Source organism: Taudactylus pleione, unplaced genomic scaffold, assembly GCF_031769625.1.
Source record: "Taudactylus pleione unplaced genomic scaffold, aTauple2 ptg000256l, whole genome shotgun sequence".
NCBI classification, from domain to species: domain Eukaryota; kingdom Metazoa; phylum Chordata; class Amphibia; order Anura; family Myobatrachidae; genus Taudactylus; species Taudactylus pleione.
Window position 1 is genome coordinate 15,099,267 of NW_028284658.1, and position 26,528 is coordinate 15,125,794.

At 44.1% G+C, this 26,528-nt stretch overlaps 1 protein-coding gene across 2 annotated transcripts in view; it reads right to left on the reverse strand.

Moving 5' to 3' along the window:
* Nucleotides 1-26,528, reverse strand: part of LOC148514970 (arf-GAP with SH3 domain, ANK repeat and PH domain-containing protein 1-like) — a 232,087-nt gene that overhangs the window by 127,201 nt on the left and 78,358 nt on the right. For both annotated transcript variants that reach the window (XM_088480677.1, XM_088480676.1), the window contains exons 2-6: nt 22,857-22,929; nt 10,275-10,420; nt 6,561-6,635; nt 2,493-2,542; nt 460-589 (exon numbers count right to left, since the gene is read on the reverse strand). In XM_088480677.1, the coding sequence (XP_088336803.1) occupies nt 460-589; nt 2,493-2,542; nt 6,561-6,635; nt 10,275-10,420; nt 22,857-22,929 (474 nt within the window). The remainder of the gene's footprint in view (nt 1-459; nt 590-2,492; nt 2,543-6,560; nt 6,636-10,274; nt 10,421-22,856; nt 22,930-26,528) is intronic.

Consider the following 26,528-nt stretch of genomic DNA (forward strand, 5'->3'; position numbering starts at 1 on the left):
CATACACACACACGCACACACACATGCTGCCCATTTTGGTGACCAGAAGAGACAGTGCATGCCCAATACCATTGTTTTGTCTAGTAGCTCTATGGGGTTCTTAATCTGACTTTGCATTATAGTGCCTTACTTTCTGCCATGGACAGTGTGGGAGCAAAGAGGGACCTTACTAGTTTCATTTGTGCTGGGTCCCACAATTTCTCATGGCAGACCTGTCGTCCATTATTCTAATTTAGAATGTTGATAATAGGATTCCTTCTTATTCAGCATTATGTATGTGAATTTATAGCTATAGAAACTGCTTCAATACTTGGAATACTTTGCTACTGTACTATATTGCAGAGGAAATGTCAGTGGAGACACTACATATATATCGTTATTGACAGTATTAAATAAGCAAAAATCAGGGAACAGGAAGATGCAAACAGTATATGGTGATATAGGTGTATATGATCTTACTTCACACATCTGCAGTTGGAACATCCTGCGCTCTTTCTCCAGCTCCTCAGCGATTTCTCCGCCTGCTACCTCATTGCGCACCATCCCATACTGCTTTGCAAGCTCTCTCTTCTCCTTCTCGATTTTAGCACTAATAAAACATACATTCACTATAGTATTACAACTCTAACGGATTCTCATCTTAAAAAGAAATTATAGCTAACAGCACAAGAAAAGCCTGTAGCAACATTTAATAGGCCATGTTAAATACAGGTTTGTAGAAATGACAAGTTACTTTAAAAATACCTTTAGTATGAGAAAATTATATATACCAGTAAGTTTTGATGCATAGACATAAATGTTAAATTAACAGCAATTACTTGAATCTGGAAATGTATAGATACCTGAGCACTTTAAATATGAAAAACTATTTAACTCCAAGACAATAGTTAAACATTTTTTAAGGGAAGCAAGTTAAAAACACCTAGTAAACTGGTCACTGATTATACTATGAAAAAGAAAACTGTTACATTGAATAATATACTGTATACAAATTATAAATGCAGGGGGAAGAAGAAAATGTAGATAAGTGGTCATAAAAAATGAGTTCAATTAACTAAATATTCTATAAGAATACTACAACTTTTTTAAACTTTTCTTTAACTAAAAAATTGTGGTATTTATTTATTTTTGTATAGAATATGGGGTTAACTTCTCTAAATATTAAGGACAGGCAGGGCTATATTTAGGCCAAAACGCATACAATTAAGCTTTATTTTTTATATAATCTTTTGCTGCAGGCAGTGGCGTCACAAGGAAGGTGCCGGCCGCACCAGAGTGTCACCCGCCGAGGGGTGACACCAAGGTGCAGACTCCCCCTCAGTGACAGGAGCAGAGTGCTGCACTGTAGTATTAAGTGCAGCACTCGGCTCCTGACACTGTGAGGGAGCCAGCACACTGCACACAACGCAGCCCACATCTCCAGCACCCCCCCATAAGAAACACGGGACCACGGGGGTTCAGGCCACGAGTCCACATCCCATTTCCGTCGGCGACACAGCCCCAAATCCACACCTGCTGGCTGCGGATATCACACAGGGGGAGATGAGTGGCTACTAGAGGGACACAGGGAGGTGAGTTGCTGGGGGAGGCATAATGTGTAAGGGGCACTACTATTGTGTGGAGTCATGTTTTATATGGGGTACTACTACTATGTGGCATAATCTGTAAAGGGCATTACTGTGTGGCATAATGTATAATGGGCACTACTACTGTGTGGCATGTGTATAAGGTGTACTACTGTGTGGAATAACGTAAATGGGCTCTGTGTGGCATAATCTGAAAAGGTTGTGTGTGGGCAAATGTATGTGTTTTTTTTTTACCTCTGGGGGGTATTTTAAGATCTTGCTATGTGGCTCACAAAACACCACGCTAAATTTGGTGGAACTAGGGCCAAAACTCTGGCCGTGCATAAAGGACAAAAAGCCAGACAGACACGTTTTCTCGCTTATTATATAGATGTAATATCAACGCGGCTTTCCCCTATATATTTAGTATGGATTCTGGTTGTCTGTTGGTGTGTGTATGTGGGTAAGAATTTACAGCAGTTTTCTCTCCTATACTTCTGTATTTGCGTAGTTTTATATATTATATGATAGATTGACATGTTATGATAATATAATAATACCCACCTCCACAGCCCAAACTTTGAAAAAACTTGGTTTATGAACCAATTGATGCCCCCCCCGTGTAGCTCCACCCACGTAATCCACAGCTCCGCCTACCTTTGCGCCTTTAGACTTTTTGTTTTATTTGAGGATAATATTACTTTACAGCCCTTAATCTATAATACATGGTTCTATTATTTTTACTTTTGTTTATTTTATATTATACAGTATCTGTGTAAGAATTAAGCCATTGAATGTACAAAAAAAGAATGGGTAATGTGCAAGGAACATCCCTTATAGTGTTTGGTGACAAACATGAGAGAAATATCACAAATGGCTGTACAGCAAGCAAAACTGAACATTGCATGGCGTAATTTTCCAACTTACAACTTATTTTCATAATCCTTCCATGCTTTTTCAAAAGGTTTCTTTAAATCCTGCAATAAAAAAATTATAATAGAAAATACTCTGCAAACAAGCAAACATACAAACATAACTACAATTTTATTAATACAGGTTGAGTCTCCCATATCCAAAATGCTTAGGACCAGGGGTAATTCGGATAACGGAATATTCTGTATTTTGGAATAATTGCATACCATAATGAAATATCTTGGGAATAGGACCCAAATATATACACATAATGCATTTATGTGTTATATACACATAATACACACAGCCTGCAGGTAATTTTATACAATATATTCAATAATGTTGTGGCTCAAACATTTGTGTACATATATGAAATTCATTTATGTTTCATATACACCTTATACACACAACCTGAAGGTAATTTTATACAATATTTTTAATAATTTGTGCCTTAGACAAAGTTTGTGTACATTGAACCATCAAAAATCAAAGGTTTCATTATCTCAGTCATGCCAAAATTATTCTGTATTTCGGAATATTTGGATATGGGAGACTCAGCCGGTAATTAGATTGGTAGCTAGGAGCAACTGTCCATTTATGTGCTTTATGCAGAGTTAACAAAATGAATTTGTTATGGTGCTATGCTGCTTATCCAAGACTCATTGTCCAATCAGATCCCCAACACAAAGCAGAACATATTATTTCAAAAGAAGAATCTGCTGACCTTGTGGGAGGCAGTGACCTATCCACTTGTGTGGCTGTGCGAGGTCATTGATATCTGGTACCATGGTATTATGAGGTTACAAAGAGAAAGAAAGCAAGAAGGAAACTACGGACACAGAGTTAGTGGATGCACCAGGGTCAACCTGCAGTATGGAGTAGTGATGTAAAGTGCACATTAACCAGATGCAGCAAAGTAGTGATGGCTACTCCTTAATATGAACTGCAGTTCACATACAGAACTTCTTTACAAAAAATGCTTAAATTATTATAACACAGTAAAACACCGTTCTGATCGAAATGGGATCACAGATAAAGGATAGAAAAGGATACAGAATCAGAAGAGGAAGTGCACTGATGTATAGGTCCCACTGCTATAGCAGAAGTATCACTATAATATATGCAAGTCCCCATGGCCAAGGAAAAGGACTACACAAATGATATTTCTAGCTCTGGAGTCCTTATGGGGTGCTGGCAAGGAAACCTGGTGGTTTTTATGAATTAGATAGAACTCCCACCACTAAAATAAAGTGAAGAATCTTCTTCCACTACCGCACAGTGCAGCATGGACTCAGGGTTTGTATCTACCAAACCCCCAATATTAGTACTTATCCCAGAGTATGCAACCAATGTAGTCTCAGGTAACCCACTTAACTGCCCATGTTCTAAAATGGATTTAAGACTGTTACATCACTGCCAGGGGAGTTGAGCCAGCAGGAGTAAATTTCCTCAGTTACAGCCAAGGACAGATGAAGAAGACACAGTCGCGTGGAATACGACCATGTCAGCGAAAGCCCAGCTGGCTGCACTCACATCCCCAGGGCCGGATTTGCCGCTATGTAACCAAGGCGGCCGCCAGTCTGTCCCTGGGGAGAGACCTTTGCGCTATTGTTACCTGCTGCTACTAGCATCAGCCGGGGAGAAATGACACACATAGTGGCAGTGTAGTAGCAGCAGCAGCACGTCGAAGGCCCTGCTACTAAGCCCAGCTGGGAAGGAGGGGGCAGAGTTGAAGGCTGGGGCGGGTCGGCGCTATCAATAAGCAAGAAGGTGTCGGGGATGCTGCTGAATGGAGCACAACTGTGAAGAGGGTGCCGCTGTGCCTGCAGTCAGTGACAGTGATTGACTGTCACTCACTTGGTCCCCCGCTGTGTCGCTGTTAAGGAGGCTGGAGCTACTCGAAGAGGCAAGTCATTAATGTCCGCCGGCGCTGTGGAAAGGCAACAAAGTTCCAGGCAGGTAAATTTGCTGATGGGGAGGGGAGAAAGGCACTGAACTGTGAGGGGGAGGGGTCTGTGGCTGCTGAGAGGGGTCTGTGAGGGGAGGGTCTGTGAAGGGTCTGTGCTGTGAGGGGAGAACAGTCTGTGCTGAGGGGTGTATGTGGTGTGAGGGGAGGGGGGTCTACACTGAGAAGGGTCTGTGCTGTGAGGGGATAGGGGTCTATGTTGTGGGGGGTCTGTGCTGTGAGGGGAGGGGGATCCGTGTGAGGGGAGAGTTAGGTCTAAAATGAAGTGGACTGCAGGACCGCTGATATCACCCGTGACAACGGGGAGGAGCAAGGTTCAGAACATGGGGCCCAGAGTGTACCCTCGCAGACTCGCTTCACTCACCACAGGTTGCTATTCCCACTCTACAGTATGTCCACATGGATAGTAAAGTTGTAAGCTCACCTCTCCCTGCTGTCACGGGTCACATGGTTGTGATGTCAGAGGTCCTTCTGCAAACTGGAATCTAGCATGAACTGTGAGGGTGAGGGGTGGGGATGATGGGTGCTAAATCTTGGGAGACAGGCAGTGAAGAGTAGGGATATGCAGAACGATTCACTACACTGAGTTGAGCCACATGGCTCAACTCAGTGAAGTGTCTCGAGTCAGTGTCTCGAGACACGACTCTTTAGATAGAGCAGCGCTGTAGCCAGCAGGGGAGCCAGCGACTCAGAGTGAATCACTGACAACTCTGCCCCCCGCAACCTAGCTCAAGCCTCTGCACTGACTCAGGAGAGTTAGTGCACTGCCCTGAGTCCTGGCAGTAGCTGCACGACTCAGAGTGAGTCAATGACAGCTCCGCCCCCTACACTGCTGATCTGACTCAGTGAACAGAAGTATGATCAGGTCGGATCAGAGTGTAGGGGGCGGAGCTGTCATTCACTAGCTCCCACTGACAGAGAGGCTAGGAAGGTGGGTGTCTCGACACGCCAAACACTGAGTGACTCAAATCACTCACTCATCTGAATGATTCTAGTCAGTGTGTTGAGACACTCACTCACTAGCCATCTCTAGTGAAGAGGACAGTATGTGGTGCTGTGAGGTGGGCTTTGAATGGGCCAGGCCTCCTTCAAGTTCTAAACAGAGGTTAGGGTAACTCATAAGGGAGCCTGGGCTCTGACAATACTGTCCCTATGACTATAACAACCTGAACCTGTGTGCATGCACACACATATTTATGAGAGGAATATATATATATATATATATATATATATAAATATGGGAGCTTGCTAGCGGCATTATATGTGACACCCTAATGCAGCAGTAACTCCCCTGTGCCTGCTGGTGCTGCCATATCAAAAGTGCTAAACTTTACCTGGCAGTGGCTGAGGAGACAGGACGGGTGAAGCCTGTGTGAGTTGCCGCAAGTGCTGGTTAGTGTGTTTGGTGGAGCGGGGGCAGCGGCGGCTGGACTCCCTGAAGCTGTGCATACATAGTCGACTTTCAAAGCCACAACGGACCTTTTCTTCAGGGTGCTGTACGTGGCATGAATCAAGTAAGAAAATATAGTGCTATGGATTGTTTTGAAGGAGGGGACCCCAAACCGGTATCTTGCCTAGGGCCCTTTAGATGTCTAAATCTGGCTCTGCAGATCCCATGTGACTGTACCAGTTAAGTGGCTAATTCTCGTTCCACAGTTGTTGGTAGAAGGGACTACTGGCACATGGAAAAAGAATTATACAAAAACCTTACTTCTGGTGACCAAAAGTACTGCAGTCTTTTTCTCTTGGCTTAAAATAATTAAAAATCTAAAATGTCTTCATTAGCCAGGAGATTACCAACATTTAAATCTCCTTAGTCCTATTCATTGTAATTTTGAGTTAAAAAAAACTATTCAATGACTCTGAAGCACACACATTACCTACTTGCAGTTCAGGGGGCCATTATGTGAGAGAAACCAATGTTCATGAGAACCCTGCCTTCTATCACAATAGGCACCCCCATGCACAAAATAATTGTCTCCACTGTGTGTAAGTGATTGGTATACTGTAAAAGTGCATCTCATTTAGGCCCCTAATTACTACCCAATACTGAAACTCAAATATTTTGCAAGACAAGCTGAACAAAACGCACAAGATGACTTCTCGGTAGAACTCACCCCTTTCACCTCCTTCAGATCTCCTTTAACCAGCGAGTTTAGAAAGTAATTAATGTTGTGATTAAAACTCTGCAGCTGTGCGAGACAAATATGCAAATGAAAGACTGTTACACAAATCATGCATATAATTTCTCACAAATACTGATAACACTCTTGTCAGCAAAGCCATCAGTGACTATATTATACATCTAATGCATTACAGAATACATCTGCTCACACAACAAAATTATTTTCAAGACTAATCACTGCTGTCTCCCTAAAAAGGTGTCTGCTAATGCAATTTCTTATCACTTTTTAAATTGGTAACTATGGGCCTCACTTAAAAAGCATAACGTGGCCGTGGTGCAGCTCAGAATCCCTTTTGGTTGACCTCCAAAACATCTCATTTGTGGAGCCGCCTTCCAAGAGTGAAGCGTTGACATGCACCTTGATATAGTCTGCGCATGTCGTAAATGTGTCCTGTTGTGGATAAAACCAGGCCAAACCGATCTTGGAAAGAAGATTGTTTGTTTTAAATAATTTTTAAGCAAATAACTAAGACCTCTAGAAATCAGCAGAATATTGGTACACAGATATGTTGAAATGAATATACTCTGCACAGCATATTAAGCTTGTTGCAACAATTTACTTCAACATTCTGCTGCAATTCTTCAAGACCTCTCAGACACACTTTAAACTGCACTGTTGACTCTACAAAGTTAAGGGCATTGGTGTGCACAGGAGAAAGTACAAGTGGTGCTGCAACGGGACCTCCCCCGCCTGTCATGGACTACTCTCCCCTCACCTCTGGTACATACACTACTCACCTCCCAGGTTCCCGAAGTGAGTAGTGTATGTCCCAGAGGGATGAGGGGTGGAAGGAAGAGGGTAGTCCATGACCTTAACGGGTAGTGGGTGTGTGTCTCTTTGAGGCACCCCTGGTGCCGGCTACTGCGCACGCCTATGAGTGTTTGTCAAAATTACCCTACTAGAAAATGGCCGACCCTTGCCTGGTCTCCTCTCTCTTCATTTTGTGCCAGTATCATCTATATTAAAAACAAACAGAGCAAAAAAGTGCAATATTGTGACAAGGTGAGGTGAAATCTGGGGATGCGATTAAGATCCTGACAACCGGGATGCCGTCTGCTGGAACCCCGCACTGAAATCCCAATCACCGAGAGAACACCAGCGACGGAATCCAGACATGACTGGGGATGCCGATGTCGGAATCCTGGCAGACGGCATCCCGATTGTAAAGAGACTGGGGAAAGGTAAGTATCAGCCACGGGGGTAGGGGTGGGTTAGGTATAGGCACCCCAGTGGGACTTAGGGTTAGGCTGCGGGAGGGGGGAGGTTAGGGTTAGGCTCTAGACAGTGGGGGTTAGGTTCAGGCACCAAAAGGAGGGATTATGATTAGGCACTAAGGGAGGAGGGTTAGGTTTAGACACTTACCGGGAGGGTTAAGGTGCGGGGTAGGGAAGGTTAGTATGAGGGTGCAGGAAAGGAGGGTAAGGGGGTGAATAGGACAGGTGAATATTACTCACTGTTCTCCTGTCGGGATTTGAACCATCGGGATGCCACTGTCAGTGTACTGACAGCCCGCATCCCGTCCATCAGTATATCATACCGAATCTGAAATCTGGACATACACTGGAATGATAGCCACTGGAATCTATTATGCTCCTGGCTGTATTTAGTAAAATATGCTATCACTAGTTGTTTGGTGTAGAAGTCTTAAAGCGTAATTTTGTGCATACACTAAAAAACTCTTTGACTTGTTTTATAGGAAAAATTTAAAGTTTAATTAAAGTACATCAAAAAATTACATCACAAATGTGTTTATTTACATAATTATCATTATTCATAATCACAATTGCATTAAAAGACTATGAGCATGCATATGCTTGTCAAACGCCCTGCTACTAACTTTGTAACAGAAAGAGGGTGATTTACAACTCATACCTCTTTCAGATATACAACCCGGGAAATTTCCTGCTCAGACCCGGGAATTTCTCCCATGCAAATTCCCGGGTATTTGGTCGAGACCCCCCTTTCACACTACAGTGTCAACCTGGAAAATTCCCAGGTAGACCCCTTTCAGACAAGAGCAGGGTTTTTCTGCTTACCTGCCTCTTCTCTGCCGTCTGCTCCTCCTAGCCTATCCCCTCTCTGGCTGATGATGATGATTTAATCTTTCAGCTGCCGGAAGCCGGCCAAACATAATGCAGATTTTTTTTTCTTTCTTATTATTTTTTAAAAATCTCTTTTAATTCCCTGGTGGTCCATCGGGTGTGCGGGTGGCCCGCTATGGCTGAGACCAGTCGGCAGTCTCCAGTGCGGGTGTCCCCGGCGTCCGGCTGGGGTCCAGTGTCGCTGACACAGCGACCGGTGTGGCAGGCGGCCCGCTGTGGCAGAGACCCGCTGGTGTGTATCCACACCGTCCGGCTGGGGTACTCTGTACACAGCCGGCCGACACTGGGGGTGGTGAGCAGCAGCGCTGAGCGTCCTATAGGACGCTCTGCGCTGTCAACTCCATGTCAAAGCTGCTTGGTGCTGCCCGGGAGTAGTAATTACCCTCAAATTAAATCTGAAAGTCTGCAGTTAAAGCACATCTTGTTTGTTTCATTTCAAAGCCATTGTGGTGGTGAATAGAGGCCAAAATATGAAAATTCTGTCAATGTCCCAATATTTATGCACCTGACTGTATATACATTATACAGAACCTTATAAAACAGACATATTTATCTTACTTATAAAGTTCTGCGTCAACTACTTTCAAATGGGCCAAAAGTGCGTCTTGCACCAACTTGGCACACTTTAAGTGCAATAATATGCAAACAATCAATTAAAACTAAGCTATAAATATTATCTGAAATAAAGGAAACCCTTTTGTTTCATAAGTAAGCCAAATTAGTAGTATTTTCGGAGTAAAAACTAAAAGTTATACTTTGAGGTGATGTTTTACTATTTGTGACATTTTTATTATACAGTAGTTAATTTATATGACACCAATCTTATTATGCAGCACTGAACAGAGAATATGTAATCGTCCACATCAGTCTCTGGGCCTGATTCAGAGCCGGACGCTCTGACCAGAGCACTCGCTCTGAATCAGGGCCCTCCTACCTAAAAATGGAGTGGCCTCCTGGCTGCTCGCATAGCTGTGGGTGACCACCCACAGCTTATGCGAGCGGCCAAAAAGATGGTCGCTATGGTCAAGACCATCGGGCTTGCGACGAGACCCTGCGGTAGGGTCTCGCTGCCGCAAGCCCAGGAGTGCTTTTGGCTCTATCAGAGCCAAAAGCACTCCCATTGACATCACTAGTGATGTCAGTAGGACCGGCCCCAGATGGTAGGCATTCCCATGGGAACGCCTCCGTCTGGGCAGCAACGCCCCCGTCACGCCCACCAAAGGGGGCGTGCTGTCACTCACCATCGACAGCACGCCCCCTTTGGTGCGAGACCCATAGCGACAGCTTGGCTGCCGCTTTGCGGGTCTCGCACATGCGCACGACGGAGCTCCCTCCGTCGTGCGCATGCGCATTAGGGCACCATCGACCCGCTTGCGAGCGCTCAGCGCTCGCGAGCGGGTCTGAATTAGGCCCTCTGTCCCCTTTAGAGATTACACAGTCTAAATTTCCTACACATAATATATACACATATTATACACACACAAATAAACTTGCTAGGTACTATGTAACATGGGAAACTTGTACCTGAAATAACAGAACATACCACATTTTTTATCGGTGTCAACAGCTCCTTTGAAAGCTCGGCGAAAGCGTTGAAAGCGTTACTAAGTGCTTCCTCTCCATTGTCCCGGCAATTTAGTGACAGCTTTTCCAAAGTTGCAATATAGAATTCTAGGTGTGTGATGTGTTCTGAAATGAATAAAATAAAAATAACACACGTTACTGTGGGAAACAGTTTAGGAGAAAACAAAAGCAAAGCGACTTTATCTTCGAAACATGGCCTGAAGATAGCAAATAGGGATCTTGTAATAGCATATTTAGTAATATTCCCAATATAAAGTAGCAGGGCAATAATAGCACTACCCAAACTTCAGGGTCCGATGATGCACCGTTGCGCCCCTGCAGTTAAAGCCATGTTCACTCTCACTTGTTTCTGCCAAGACTGAAGCAGTTAGCGACCTCAGAAGCAAATAATCCTCTATAATTTTAAAATAGGCCATAGTCTGACCACAGAGTATATTGATTACAGTACATCAATGAACCAGCAAAAGTTACAAACATTTAAATATATTTTTTATATTAAAAAAACGTATTCTGCTGTAATAAAAATAACACTTCAACTTTGAGTACCACAGTAATAAAGTATAACCGTATATATTGCCCAGTTATGGCCTTAGTTTTTCTCCCCACATGCCCTTCCCACATCCTGTGCTCCACCTGAGTTTACCCCACATGCCCCCTGCCATGATTTTTTTATTGGACATAATATAGGGAAGATATGGGCTTTAGATCATTGATCCCCTCCACCCCCCACTGGACAATAGCTGCTAAGAGGACCTAATAATTTGAAATAGGGGACTCTACATTTGTTAATGTGCGGTCACTCACACAAAAAAGGAATTATGGGCTGGATAGGACAAGTAGTGACCTCCCACCCACCTATAGAAAATGTCTGCTGTACGTAGCGCAATTGTCGGGTGATCATCAGATAATAGCAACATGTCAGCCACAAGATTGCCAATGTCATTATGGGGGCAAGAGAGCACTTTGGGCATGATTCAGAGATATACACTAATGCATTTGCAGCTGCAATCAAACATACAAATGCTTTAGTCGCCTGGAAATGTATTGAGATGCGCACTGGTGGCGACGCAGAACCAAGCATCTGTATATAAACACGCAGCAGTGGTCACAGATCCTATGATAATCGACCATCTGAGTAACCCTATGCAGTATAGCCGCCCTGACCTGACACACTGGCGCCATGTTTTCTGCATAAGGGATTGCAGATGTAGGCTAAGACATGCCCCCAAAACGGTTGCGACACGCCTGCGTTTTTGCTGCCACCCCCCCTACCCGCTCCCAAACGGTCTCTGACTGTCACTCACTTTGCATAGAATTCCTCACTGCGAGCGGCATCACTGAGGCACCTTGGCACATGCTCCGTGATAATCGCTCAACTGCGCACATCTCTGAAACAGGCCCTTAGTGCTCTCTCCCTATATACGTAAAACCTACATTTTCCATAGCACAGTGTGACATTTTCTGTTGATCATATAAGCTCACCAGACAATAACATATTGGTAGGTTAATTGGCTTCTGACACACAAATTCCCTAGTGTGTTGGGAATTTAGACTAACTTCCAATGGGGCTAGGACTGATGTGAATGATTACTAAGAATATAAGAATATCAACTAAGCGCACATAAATCAGGGACATATAAGCAGGGCCAGTTGTAGACATTGCGGAGCTCAGGGCGAAATCTCCCGGTGGCGCCCCCCCCCCCCCCAAAAAAAAAAAATTAAATAAAATAAAAATTGGATGGCGGTGCCTCTGTGCGCGCGTTTCCCGATGGGGGGGGGTGGAAAACCCCCAAATTCATCACACTGTGGGGCATGCCCAGCACTTACGAAGGTGCTGGGCTTCTCCCAAGCTCTCCCCTCGCGGCAAATAATTGCCATGTGCAGTAATGCTCCTTACACAATAATGCGCTTTATTACACATTATGCCACACGCAGTAATGTCCTTTATAACACATTACGTCACACGCGGTAATGCCCTGTATAATACATTATGCCATACGCAGTAATGCCCTGTATAATACATTATGCCATACAGAATAATTCCCTTTATAATACATTATCCTCAATTCAAGTTACACCACACAGTAGTCCCTTATTCATGTTATGACACACAGTGGTGCCCCTTTTACACAATGCCCAAATTAGTGCCCCTTATACACAAGGCCCACAGTAGTAGTGCCCCTAATACAATGCCCACGGTAGTAGTGCCCCTTAATACAATGCCCACAGCAGTGGTGCCCCTTGCACAATGGCCCAGCAAGTGGTGCCCCCATACAGTGCCCTCATTAGTAGTGCCCCCAGTGTTAAGGCCCCCAGTAGTAGTGCCCCCATTGGTAATGTCCCCTATAGTAGTGCCCCCAATGGTAATGCCCCCAATAGTAGTGCCTCTATAATAGTGCCCACAGTAGTAATGCCTCTATAATAGTGCCCACAGTAGTAATGCCTCTATAATAGTGCCCACAGTTGTAATGCGCACATTAGTGCCCCTAGTAATGCCCCCTATAGTAGTGCCCACAGTAAGAATGCCCCCTATAGTATGCCCAAAGTAGTAAATTCCCCATTAGTAGTGTCCACTGTAGTAATGACCCCTATATTAGTGCCTCCAGTAGTAATGCCCCCATTAGTAGTGTCCACTGTAGTAATGCCCCCTATAGTAGTGTCCACTGTAGTAATGACCCCTATAGTAGTGCCTCCAGTAGTAATGCCCCCATTAGTAGTGTCCACTGTAGTAATGCCCCCATTAATTGTGCCCACTGTAGTAATGCCCCCTATAGTAGTGCCTCCAGTAGTAATGTCCCCTATATTAATGATCCCATTAGTAGTGACCACGGTAGTAATGCCCCCTATTGTAGTGCCTCCAGTAGTAATGCCCCCTATATTAATGCTCCCATTTGTAGTGGCCACTGTTGTAATGCCCCCATTAGTAATGCCCGCCTATAGTCATGCCCCCCAGTAGTAATGCCCCCTATAGAAATCCCCCCAGTGCTGGTGCTCCTGGAAAAAAAAAAAAATTAAAAAAACAAAACACAATACTTAACTTAAGCCCCGCTCCTCCGTCCGCTGCCATCGGTCTGACCGCGGCTCCACCACGGATCTATGGGAGGGACGTCATGACGTCACGACGTCCCTCCCATAGTGCTCTCTGCCAGAAGCCGGAGCTCAGGAGCTGGGTGCCCGCTGATAACAAATATCAGCGGGCGCCCGGCAAATGCAGCCTCCCTGCGGCTGGGGACTCAGTGGCGCCCTCTAGGGGCCGGCACTCCGGGCAACGGCCCTGTTAGCCCGCCCCTAGAACTGCCACTGCATATAAGGTAGATAACATAAATGCAGACATGAAATTAAAGTGTAGGGAGGGACATGCTTATGACAGAACTCACATTTCAAATGGAAGAGGACACAGGTGAAACAAGAGGAGTGTGAGAGTGCATTATTGTGGGTAGTATAGGTTGAAGCATAATTGCCAACTCTCCCTGATTGTCAGGGAGACTCCCTGAAATAGTAGCAATCTCCCTGACTCCCTAAAGAGTAGCAAACTCCCTAATTACACCTTATCCCTATTATGTAGCGGTTATATATATGGTAGAAAGAAAATCAAAGTTATGTACATTCAAATGGGATCACCAGTGCCATTTATTTTATAAGGCACAATGATCCCTATGGCTACATGCATTTTCATATAAGGATTTTCTTGGCCCCTTATATGGAACCCCTTGTAAAACACAATACAAGAGCAAGTCCTGCAAACTATCTGTGTTTTCATCAACATGTAAATCTTACTAACTGCTTTGGGACTCGTTTATATTTGAATGTAAGTGAATTTTATGACACGCCTCTCAGATGTAGCAGTACATGTCCACTTTACTGCTGCGCTCATAGGTGTTGTATTCAGAATCTCCCTGAAAAGCTTTTTAAAAGTAGGCAAGTATGGGTTGAAAATATTTAACATTTTTATATTTAAAATAACCACTTAATTTTTTTTACACACACAATTGGTTTTAAACTCTAAAGGTGCCCACACACATACCGACTTTTCATCCAATTTGGCCAAAATGGCCAAATCGTGAGTTTCTACTCTTGATCACGATGCCGGTGCGCGTCCTCGCTCGTCATACCTCGCATCTTCAGATCTGCCGTGCTGTAGGGCAGATTAGCCAATCTAGGATACAATGCACTGGCTGCAAGATAGATCTTAAGTCAGATTGGACATTTTTAACTCCAAATCGTGACCACGACTGCCTGGGGAGAGTTCAGGGGAAATCGTGTACATTGGCTGATTGGGAGCAAGTCGGTATGTGTGTGGGCACCTTTACAACACTGATCAACACTGAAAGGTTTAATTGGAGCAGCAGAGACTTTAGTGTAGTCAATGGGAATGCTGAAATCGTCTAATATAAGAGTAGGTGGGGAAATAAATGATGGGAAAAAAGTGAGCCAGGCAGTAAAGTTGTGAAGGCATTTGGAGACTTGGGGGGCAATAAATGGCAGCAACTGGAAGATGGAGATGAGACAGTAGGCAAGCTGGAAAGGTGCAGCTTGAAGAAAGTAGAAAGCATATTTTACTGTCTGCCGGGTCCAGATCTGCTCATGTGAGATAGTCTCACATAGGAGAGAACTGCAGGGAATGTAGTGTCAGAGGAGATAAGCCAAGTTTCTATACTGACAAGGAGGGTGAAGGACTATGTAATAAACTGGCATTCATCCATGATCTGTTCATTTCAAACAGATCTTGTCTTCCAAAGTGCACAGGAAAAGGGGGATAGGGTATTTCAGATATTTGTATAAGCCTGGAGTGATTGGAACAATGATTTGGAGGAAATGTTCTGGGGTGAATGGGATTCGTGAGTAGATAGTCAAGATCACACGGAATCTGACTGGAATGCAATGGAAACTGACAATTGTTAGCAGAGATTGGTATTTATTTACCATATTTAGGGGTCTATTTACTAAGCAGTGTTAGGAGACAGAGTGAAAAGTGATAAGTCAGTGATACGATGCCAGCCAATCAGCTCCCAACTGTCATTTTTCAAACACAGCCTGTGAGATGTCTGTTGGGAGCTGATTGGCTGGCACCTTATCACTGACATCACTTTTCACTCTGTCTCCTAACACTGCTTAGTAAATAGACCCCAAAATATCTCTTACACTGTCAGTAGGCACACACTGGGAAACTCTTTGTGGTAAAACTATTTATAATAATACATTGGTTGATTAATAGCATACAGACATGACAGGTATATATGAACAACAGCATTACTTCCCTATATCATCCTCTGGAAGGGCGGTAATACAGATCCCCTTCAGTAGATGTACCTGGAAGTGACGTGGAGTGAGGGCTGAATCATGGCAGACTCTATGGGCCTGATTCAGCACAGATCGCGTCTGCAATTGCACGCACCCGGCCGCTGTGAAAATATGATAATGAATGCATATGCACTGCCACCGAAGATGCCCAGCACTTCATAAAGACACCCCCTTACCTTCACTCACATCTGTAATAATGTGCAAGATAACAAAAACATCGGTACAATCGAGAACCCTCAGACCAATACACAGAATAGTGGTTGACCTGACCCTCCCGCACGCAGTGAATACTCAGGCTGCTTATGGGTTCGCTGTGGAAAATGTTTGCATGCCCCTGCAGCGGCGTTCGATATATATATATATATATACATACACACACACATATATATATATATATATATATATATATATATATATATATATAGTTGGTCTAATTCTATATAGCCTATGAGTACAGTCTATCGCTCCAGTCCTGAACTCTGACGTTTCCAGCCCTCTTCTGCCTCATTGCAGCTTGCACACAGTGTTGGTCCAGCCAGTCTCCTTCTTCCTCAGCCTGGCAGCATATTAATTATCTTACCTTTTGTTCCTGGTTAGGTCCAGGCTTCTGTTCTATGCTTAGGGTTGTCTGGAAGGGCGCCGCGGCTCCTCTATCATTTAGTGGCGCGGTGACATCATCACGCGCGCCAGATAATAAACTTTATTGTTCCTGTGGACAAGTCAGGCACCCCTTACATGCCGGGTGAGACAGTAGTGGCGGGGGGCCCTATTCATTTGCAGTGGGCGGGCGGGCCTCAGACAGTCTTGCTCTAGTAGCAATAGCGGTGGGTGGGTGGTAGGAGCGGGCCGGGCCCCCCTCCTTTGGTGGAGTGCCCGGGCCAGTAGTCCTGACAGTCCCCACCTGATGGTGGCCCTGCTGCCTGCTATTGCATTCCCGATCGCAGCGCCTAGTTCGAAAGAGTGCGTGCGTCTTAGCACTCGTGATCCATTCTGAATCAGGCCCTACGTCCATGTGGATAGTAACTGATGACATTGGACAGTAACTGATGACGTCAGGGTACATCCATGGGTGCTGAGAGGGGGGGAGCGGGTACAGTTTACCCGGGCCCGGGCTTGCTAGAGGGGCACGGAGGGGGCTGGGTCCGGTGTCGCCCACCCCCTCCCTCACAGCAGCTTAGCACACACGTGTTGTTCGGCAGTGCGAGACTACTCGCGGCTGCTGCAACAGCCGGAGCAGTCTCCTATGGCTGTGGGGGGAAGCGATCACACTGATCGCGCCCCCCCTCCATTTAGCGGTGGGCTGTGGGGCTTACAGCGCCCCCCCCCCGCCACCGTGCAGCGCTGTAAAAGTATATATTTTTCAAGGGGGCGTGGCTACGCATCCCCCAACTAGGCCACGAGCTCTCCTTTACCTGGGCCCGGCCGGGCTCTCTACGGCCCTGGGTACATCTACTGAAGAGGATCTATCCGCTACCCTTCTGGAAGATTCATGTAACAACAGGGTACATAACTATACACAGAGTGATAACACAGCAACACTTCACAACCTGCTGTCCCTCCAGTGTAATCACTCAAGCACCAATAAGGCTCAATCTGCAATATCACTACGACGACATCACACATGCAGAGAATGGTCCACAGTCAACCTCATTTTCCAACCTGCTGGACCCAATACAAATGGATTTTAAATGTTTAGGAAAAATAACGAATAGACAGACAATGGCCCTGATTCAGAACCGGACGCTCTGACCAGAGCGCTCGCTCTGAATCAGGGCCCACCTCCATAACTATGGAGCGTCCTCCTGGATGCTCATATAGCTGTGGGTCACCACCCACAGCCTATACGAGCGTGCAGGATGATGGTCGCGATGGTCTTGACCATCGCGACCATCGCCAGTGCGAACAGAAGCCTGCGGTTGAGTTTTTCAACCGCAAGGCCAGGAGTGATTTTGGCTCTATCAGAGCCAAAATCACTCCCACTGACATCACTAGTGATGTCAGTGGGGCCGGCTTCTGACGGTAGGCGTTCCCTTGGGAACGCCTCCGTCTGGCAGGCACGCCCCCGGCACGCCCACCAAAGGGGGCGTGCTGTCAATCAACATCGACAGCACGCCCCCTTTGATCAGACACAACTAGCGAAGGAAAGTCCTTCACTCGTCGCGTCTCGCGCATGTGCACGACGGAGCTCCCTCCGTCGTGCGCATGCGCAGTGCATACCATCGACCCACTTGCGAGCGGACAGCTGCTCGCGAGTGGGTCTGAATGAGGCCCAAAACCTGCACGTTTCCAGCACGACTTTAAATGTATATGTTAAAGTTGACTATTTTGTGAAAGCAGAGAAATTCTTGTCATGAAATTATATTCACAGTACTTACTGCAGGCTTGGAGCCTTGGACATGATTGCCCAGAGCTATTCAATTACAAGCCCATTTCCTTGTACTTGTGTATGTGTTTCTGATGTGTTGAAGTTTAAAGACACATTGTATACCACCGACACATGCAAATAACCTTTTCTTTTCTTACACATGTAAATATCTATTGCTCATGCTAATAATCGTAACTAAAATCTGTAATGCTTTTGATAAAATAAGCATATTACAAATACTTTTTTTTCATATAGCAATCCTACCAAAATAACATCTGTCAGCGAGTCCCTAAAACAGATGCCAGATCATTATGCTCATCTCCCTGTTGAGACAGTGCTTTATGTATCCTTTATTAACCTTTTTAAATAAAGACCCAATTTAGCATCCTCATTTTCATAAACTGAATAGAATGGCTTATTGGTAAAATTCTACACTACATAGTGTTTCACTACAAGTTCAGTCTAATGGGACCTAATGAAATATATAAGGAGGTAAGGGTCTACTCCATTTCAGGGCTCAGAACCCCATATATGGAGTTAGTCACTCTATCACAGGTAATGCTCCAACTTCAAATCAGCAATTATACTTTCCTTAAAGCATGCAGAATATTACCTGTAATCTATTCAGTTTATGAAACCCATTTTTCTTAATACAACTTAGCAAAGGCAATGCAGCTGACTGCAGCAACTTCCCTAATGAAAAGATAAGCAATGCTGCAAACCTGCCATGCCAGTTCTATCCCTTGTCCCTTGTGCTGAAAGTAGATAAGAGCAATACAAATGGGGTTGTGATAATTTAGAGGTTAATAAAAGGAAACACTTTCTCATCATAGAGATAAGCATAGTCACTTGGCACCTGTTTGTGGTGCCCACACTGGCAACTTTTTTTTTTTCTCCTTCAATTTAATTATTTAAGAATCAATCCTACTATAAAAATATGAAATCATATATTATACGTCCTGGTTTGCTGCGATTGCTCCCACACTGCGGGCACAGAACCGAATGTGTATATTTGCCCTTATGGATTGCCCATATGCTTGGTCTAATTGTCTGTACTTGTGCACATTTGGTTCCGGAGAATGCACTGTGTGAAAAACCGCAAGTTGAAGTCCGCAAACAAACTTGCCTTCAACTCTGCTTCAGCTCTGTTGGATGCATGAACTTAATTTCATGAAATCGCTTTATCAATTTCCAAGGAACTTGTGTATCACTAAGGCTTGAGGCACTTTGGGGTCTAAGCCTTGGATGGAGAGAAAGGGAATGGAGATAAAGTACCAACCAACCAGCTCCTGTCATTTTTCAAACTCAGCCTGTGACATGGCAGTATAGAGCTGATTGGCTGGTACTTTATATACGTTCACTTTATCTCCATCCAAGGCTTAGTAAATAGACCCCTTTATTACTAGGTTATATGGAGATGAGAGGATGGATATTCGTTCAACCAATGAAATGTCTGTTTACACACATGCCTACACATATGCTTATCACTCGTGAATTTTAGGTCACCTCTTGGTCCTCCCACACTGTATATGAGGGGTGTGACTGCATGGACCAATAGGAACCCCATCTTCAAGATTTTGCCCGTGCTGCTCCCGACCTTTGGAAGTCTTTTCCTCTCCCCATTAGACTCTCCACCTCTTTACAATCCTTCAAATGGGCTCTCAAGACCCACTACTTCATCAAAGCCTTCCAGCTCCCATTCTAACTTGCTGCAACATGCTCCTTCCTCCCTGTTTACCCCATCTGTGTCACACCTGTTTGTCTGCCCCTCCCCTTTAGAATGTAAGCTCTTACGCACAGGGCCCTCTCCCCTCTTGTGCTTCTCCTTACTTTACTTTCAGCTACTTCTTACCCCCCACCAGGACACCTAACACTTGGTTGCTTACGCTCTGTTGCATATCTAGGTGTTATGGTCACTAATGTGGCAATGTATATTATCCATGTCCTTGTCCTAAATTGTTTTCTTTTGTAAGGCGCTGCGGAACACTTGTGGCGCCATATAAATAAAGAATAATAATAATAAAACCGCTCTATTCAAGTTCATTTATGGAACTAGTTACATGGATTGGCAGCTTTTCATTCTTTTGCATCTGTACCATATAGTTTTGGATTCAAAATTATTTATAGGACAATTCCATATAGTTTGACGAGTGCACTATAAAAAGTTTTTTGTAGTTAAGAGCAGTCTTCACTAACTGACATGTATCTGTTAATTACTTTGACAGTAACCTCCTCAAACAGCAAGTAATGATAACAAGCTGCTAGGTCTAAAATTACCTAAAACCCACAATTGCCTCCAGTCCAGCGCACTAGCCTGCTGTGCATGCTATAGATTATAGGTTACATCACAGTATAAACCATCTGATCAGCCAGCCCATCCTGCACACATACAGCCAGAGCTAGTACTGAAGAGATGAGCACAGCACAATATCTCAGCAGGGGCTGAGTGGAAACAGCAGAGTATAAATCTTGTTTGACAAGATGTAAACGGATGTCAGGAATAACATATCTCATACAACACCTGCAGAATAATGGAAAGAGACAAGAAGACACAAAATATACTCTTGTATTTGAATTGAGTTTGAGAGACTTTAAGCCAAGGGAAGCTTAGTTCATGATTGCAGTCTAATACAAATAACTGGTTAAAAACAAACAACCCTGATATACAGATGTGACCTTATACACCTAGGCACAAGGCGCCTGGCGTGAGTGAGCCGCCAGGTCCTGTGCGACTCGGCTTGTGCCAACAGTCTTTCTCGCCCAAAAAATGTGATTGCGACAAACTACTTCACAAGACCGCACTGATTAATTTTATATGTGATACTTGTATATCTGTGTGTGCGACTTGAGTTTGTATATCATGAAGCACAACGGTACTTGGCATGAAAAAAAGCCGCAGGTGCTGCATCGGAGTACTTCTTATTCAGACTCAGAAAATGCAGTTTTCGGGGGTTTTACCACATTCCCCATATGTACAATGCATTCCGATGCTTCGTCCCACTGGTTAAAGACATCTTCTATGATGGCGTTAACCGTCTATGATCTTCTATGGGGTTCTTTTCAGGACTGCTCTCCTGAGAGGGATCCAATCGGTTCCCTCCCATCATTCCCTGCAGCCGTGTCTTTCTGCACATGCACAGAAGGCCACCAGAGCGCCTTCTAGGTGTTAAACCCAGAAGTCCCTCTATCCGAAGCCATCGCAAAGGACAGTTCTTATCGGGAGAGCTGTCCTTTGCGATAATTTAGGTACATACCGTGGTAATCAACCACGGTATGTACCCCAAGACAGGCGGGATGTGCCGCATTGTGGATGCGATGCTTAGTACATCCCGCCCTATGTACCATGATGATTGACAGCGCTGATGTGTGTGTGCTAAGTAAATATATATGCCTGTATGTGTTGATATGCCTCAAGAAAACATTTCCAGCACAAAGTGCCCCCTACAATACTGATAACCAGTCTTCCAATGCAGTGGATGAGGGGTAATAAAAAAAGATTAAAAATGAACACAAGCATTTTTTTTAGTGGTGCATGACATGCACCTTGTCAAAGTGTTTAAATATGCAGGCATCCAGGGGCCCTTAGGAATCATCTGGATAAATGGGGTGATCCCACATCAGAAGGTACAGCACAAGTCACAGTTTATTGATTGATGAGACATTTTTTATAAGATGAAAAAATCTTGATCTTTCTCTTTGGTGCCAGTCAATACTGTTGAAGCCGGATAATTGGCTGACATAGGATCAGTTTAAAATTAAATCTACACGACTCCATTTTGCGAATGGCAATGAGACGCCATTTTGCGACTGGCCGCCCAGCGCCATTTTAATGAATCTCGCCCATTATAAGTACATACGGCGATGCTATTATTTAGCGTCGTGCAATTCCCACGTAATAGAAAGAAGTTAAAAGTCATCATCATATAAATACAGACAGTCACTAAAATATATAAAATGATCAACCCTGCAAAACATATACCACGGTGTACTCCACAAAACACATAGTCGCACAGCGCTAACTAGCGTCTTTTCTCAATACCCCAATACTTACACACTGCACACTTACATAAAAGGTTCCCTAGTATTAAAGTGTAATATTCAAGGTTTATTCAGTATTAGTATTGTTGTGAAATAAATGTTATTTGATATCTAAGGTTTAGTACATGGTAAGCAGACAGTTTTTGGTGTTGTACTGATCCACTGTGTCTTTGCATATTTCCGGTACCATTGGTGAGAAGATCGCAACATGTGTCTGCAAACTATGGACCATAGAGAGTTAAACATTAAAATGTACTCTGTAATGTTAGCATCTTAGATTAGCATGCAGCGGGAAACAGGACACAAAGAGCTGTTGGAGGCTGGATTGTGTCCATACGAATTGACCTATGAACTGTACTGTAACAGAAGAACCAGGAAGAAGAACCAATGGAATCATGCCAAACTGTTCTATTGTATTGCCTATCCCTGTAAGAGTATATATGTGGGCTCTCTAAACCTGGATGCCAGTCTGCTTGGTTTGCTGTTGACGGAGGTTTCTACTTTGATGCTGGTATCTGGGTCCAGAGTGCGTGCGTATGTAACGACTGTACCTTGGGACTGTATAATTTATTTGCGCTAATTGTATTTAGATCACAGCGTGTAACCATCTGTTTTTATATTGAATAATAACTTTTTGTGCTTTGGAACCACACTCAAAGTTTGAAAGCATTTATTTCTTGTGCGACTCATATTTTTATAATTTTAGAAGGTATAGACAGGTAGGAATCGATAATACAGAGAGCACTCAGGAGCGCATAAGGGTGCACAATAGAAAAACAAAATTAAGTACACAAAATACATAGTATTATATAGAAAGTGCATAAATGTCTAACCCACCTTCTCCTGCACTATGCTTAGCTTTGGCAGCTTTCTTCATCTTGTTGAGAACAGTTCGATCAGCGTCCAGCGCCTGGAATGTGAAAAGAAAATGGATTATGATAAATTATGTACAAATAATCTGTATAATGAAATGTGTTACTTAATGAAAAATAAGCATATTATACCTTATATCCAGACCAAGTGTAATGAAAGAGTAATATACTTTTTTTTTACTGGGTTGAAAAATAATTTTGGAATCACATTATACCACCTGCGGGCAGCACAGATGGTGTAATGGTTAGCATTACTGCCTCACAGCACTGAGGTCGTGGGTTCAATTCCCATCATGGCCCTAACTGTGTGGAGTTTGTATATTCTCCCTGTGCTTGCGTGGGTTTCCTCCGGGTACTCCAAAAATATACTGGTAGGTTAATTGGCTCCCAACAAAAATTAGCCCTAGTGTGTGTGTGTGTGTGCCTGTGATAGGAAATATAGATTGTAAGCTCCACTGGGGCAGGTACTGATGTGAATGGCCAAATATTCTCTGTAAAGAACTGCGGAATATGAACTATATAAATAACTGGTAATAAATAATAATAAACAAATCATGACCTTTAATCCATCTTACTTGACCCCTTCTCTCTCTCTAACTACAGCCACATCTCTCATCTCCCTTATGCCTCGAGAATACTTGAGCGACTTCTCTACAACCGTCTCACCTGCTACCTCTGACAACTCTGTCCTCGATCCTCCCCAATCTGGATTTAGCCCCCTCCATTCCACTGAAATTGCCCTGGCAAAAGTCACCAACGATCTTCTCTCTGCTCACCTCCTGGACCTCTCTGCAGCTTTGACACCATAGATCACCCTCTCCTGCTGTGCACCCTCCAGACAACTACCCTCTCTGACACAGTTTTATCATGGTTCACCTCCTACCTCGCCAACCGCTTATTCTCTGCCTCCATCTCCCCCTCCCCCATGTATCCTTCCCGTGGGCGTCCCACAGGCTCTGTTGTTGGCTCTATTCTTTGTATACTTCCGCCCTGGGTGAACTCATCAGTTCCTTTGGCCTACAGTATCACCTCTACGCCGACAACACTCAACTCTACTTCTACTCTTCTGATCTCTCCTCCTCCTTTCTCTCTTGGGTGTCCAGTTGCCACTCTGTCATCTCCTCTTGGATGTCCGTGTGCTTTCTCAAACTCAACAAGGCCAAAACTGAACTCATTGTCTTCCCTCGCTTAAGAGCCAGCCCCCAACATCTCTATCATTGTAGACAACACCATTATCTCCTCTGTTCCCAAAGTCCGCTGCATGGGGATTATCTCGACTCCTCCATCTCTTTCACTCCCCACATTCAATCTCTTGGCCAATCCTGTTTCAGGTCCGCAACAGCGCTCGTATCAGACCCTCTTTTAGAATGCCACCAAAACTATTGTTCACTCACTGATCATTTCTCAACGTAACTACTGAAGCCTTCTCCTTCCTGGCCTCCCCTGTTCCCGTCTAGCTCCTCTCCTATCTGTACTTAACGCTGCAGCTACACTTATCTTCTTCTGCTGCTACCCATCTGCCTCTCCTCTCTTCCTTTTTCTATCAGACTAACCTCTAGCCTGCATAGCTTCAAACAGGTGCTGAAAACCCACCTATTCACAAGAGCATATCTGTCCACCATTTAACCATGTTACAACGTAGTCTACCTCACCCTCTTGCATTCTCCAATTTTCACTCCTGCTTCCTGCCCTTCGCCACTTACACTGGCTCATTCCTTATGTCTTCCGTTCATTTCTCCCTTCACTTTAGACTGTAAGCTCCACAAGCAGGCATCTCTTCCCTATTGTTCTCATTACCTACTTCTCTTACACACAAGCTACACTCTACACCTCATCTTTGGGCTCTCTACCTCTGGACTTCTCTCCTGTGTTTTAATTTAATTTTTTCAGATGCAGTGCACATGCTAATAGCTACAGGTTTCAGCTTACGCTGAATATTTCCATTAATATTTGTTACTTGTCTACTGTATTGTACTGGTTTATTGTTTGACCTCTGTACGGTGCTGCATTCCACTTGTGGTGCCCTATAAATTATATTCAAAAATAATCTCTCTAAATAGATTTCTTCACTGGTTTTAATGTTACACCAGGCTTAAAAGTGCTACATATAAACAGATTGGTTAGGCAGTTAATATACTTAGGATTCATGCTGTCAGAGGCTTATATTTTATCTTCAGTTTCCTTGAAATGCCCAAATAAAACTCTTTGGGGCAGCACAGTGGTTAGTATTGCTGCCTCACAGTGTTGGAGCTTACATACGGCTTGTCGACAATCAAAATGTCAATAAGCATTACACGAGGGACTCTGGAAGGCAGACACTGCAATACTGGTAAGTGTAAAATGTTCTTTTAAGCATTTTACGAGTGGCAGCAGTACAACTGTAAACATGATGGTAATTCATCAAGTTTACAGTTGTACTGCTGTTGCTTGTAAAATGCTTAAAGTAGCATTTTACACTTGCCGACATCCCAGCACCTGCCTTCCAGGGTCCACGTAATGCTTGTTGACATTTTTATTGTCAAAAAGGACACTACATCCCCAGTGTTAGGACATGGGTTCAATCCTGACAAGGGTCCTATCTGTGTGTTTGCTCCAGGTGTATCATACTGTACACTCAAAAAACACATCTAATGGTAGACTATTTTAAATGCACTCTATTTTATTATTATCCTTTATTTATATGGCGCCACAAGGGTTCCGCAGCGCCTCACAAATTACATTAACAAACTCGTAAAACAGTGGCTTACAGTACAAGACAATACAGAATAAGAACATGGTTTATAAACATTGCTGCAGCGATCATAACACTCAAAAAGCAGTAGGTCATCAGCTACCAAGTGTTAAGTGCCCTTGTGGGGAGTTTTGAATTGATGATCGTATGAGTGAGGGAAGGAAAGGCACATAAGGGAAGAGGGCCCTGCTCGTGAGAGCTTACATTCTATAGGGTGGGATGGGGGAGACAGTATGTGTACATAGTCTCTGTTCAGACTAAAGATACAAAAAGAAGCCATCTCAATATACAGTACTGAGTGTTAATGCTCCCAAGGTTCCGACTGTTCGTAATGCACAAGCTCTGAACAATTATTATGGTGCCATTGGGAGGCTTGCAGCAGAACAATGTATCTTGGGGGATGGGTACAAGAAAGAGAGAGGGTAAATATTAGATTTGATGCAATTAAAGACGTCCTTTTGGGACTCCCCGCCCAATAACTGTCCCGCTCTGGATCCCTGTGCGTGAGTCACTGTAGAATCACAGTGTAGAATTCCTATTAACCTATCCTCTGCTGAAGACACTGCAAGTCAACCACAGATAAAAAGTGTTTTCCTGATGTTCGTGACTGTTAAGAACAAGATTAGAATGAACTTTGTAGTGTGTGGCACATGAAGCACAAAGTTACTAAAATGAAACTTCATGTGACATTTTCTTCAGAACACATATCTGCCTAACATATAAGCTTTGGGAATGAAAAAAGATGTACGTAGTGTTTTAGTACATCTGCCCCATAGCTATATGTAGGCCCAAATGCCATCAGATAGCTAAAATGCCGCCATATAGTCTCACAAGGCACCAGGCAGGCACGCACTTGGCCTCCCGGATCCAACCACCCACTTTCAGCAGAATCGGTAGTGTCACACT